The sequence below is a fragment of the Plectropomus leopardus genome, unplaced genomic scaffold (genome assembly GCF_008729295.1).
Source record: "Plectropomus leopardus isolate mb unplaced genomic scaffold, YSFRI_Pleo_2.0 unplaced_scaffold92385, whole genome shotgun sequence".
In the NCBI taxonomy this organism is placed as follows: Eukaryota; Metazoa; Chordata; class Actinopteri; order Perciformes; family Serranidae; genus Plectropomus; species Plectropomus leopardus.
Genome location: NW_024701878.1, coordinates 1 through 707, shown reverse-complemented (window position 1 = coordinate 707; position 707 = coordinate 1). Strand labels below are relative to the sequence as shown.

General features: G+C 49.4%; 1 protein-coding gene across 1 annotated transcript; it reads left to right on the top strand.

Moving 5' to 3' along the window:
- Positions 1-28: 28 nt before the first annotated feature.
- Positions 29-657, top strand: LOC121940674 (GTPase Era, mitochondrial-like; the record flags this gene model as incomplete). Its single annotated transcript, XM_042483389.1, has 2 exons — positions 29-327; positions 445-657. Coding segments are annotated over exons 1-2 (457 nt in total), but the record flags the coding sequence as incomplete, so codon positions are not given.
- Between the last annotated feature and the right edge of the window lie 50 nt (positions 658-707).

The following is a 707-nucleotide window of genomic DNA, read 5'->3' as shown; positions in this document are numbered from 1 at the left end:
AAAAACAGTTACAGTTTCTGTGGTCGTCTAAATCTGCACACTCACTGCAGCACTTTATCAAAGTAAAAACGTTTTTGTGATTAATGTCGGAGTTTGAGACATCAGAGCGAAATGAATCACTGACCTGGCAGCGCCGTGACGGACGTGTCGACGTCTTTACAGGAAACGCTGCCTGCAGCCAAGGAGGGAGGGCCGGATTTATCTTCACTCCCGCCGTCTTCATCACATCAGAGGCGTTTCTCAGCAGGCTGATGAAAGGCAGAGCGGCAGCAGCCGAAGCGGACGGCGGCTTTTATCGCCTCCCGGCCTCCGTTCCAACAGACAGCGGTAATCTGACCCTCGGCCTCGGAGATTTACGTCCGTCTGATCATCGTGGCTCAGCCTTTCTCCAGAGTCCTGCAGACGTCATCAGAGATTGGTTTTATTTCCTTTGTGTGTTTTCAGGCGGACAAATGTCGCTGCTGCTGAGAGATCCAGATCAGCCCAAAAACCCAAAGCTTTTGAAAGTGGCCATAATCGGCGCCCCGAATGCCGGGAAGTCGACGTTGACCAATCAGCTCCTCGGCAGAAAGGTCGTCAAGTGTCCTCCTTATCAGCAGGGTTCCCACGGTCATAAAACATCTAAAAAGTCAGATTTTCCAAGCCTGGGAAAGTCATGCAATGAGCAAAAATAACTGAAAGTTTTGGAAAAATCATTTGATTTTTAA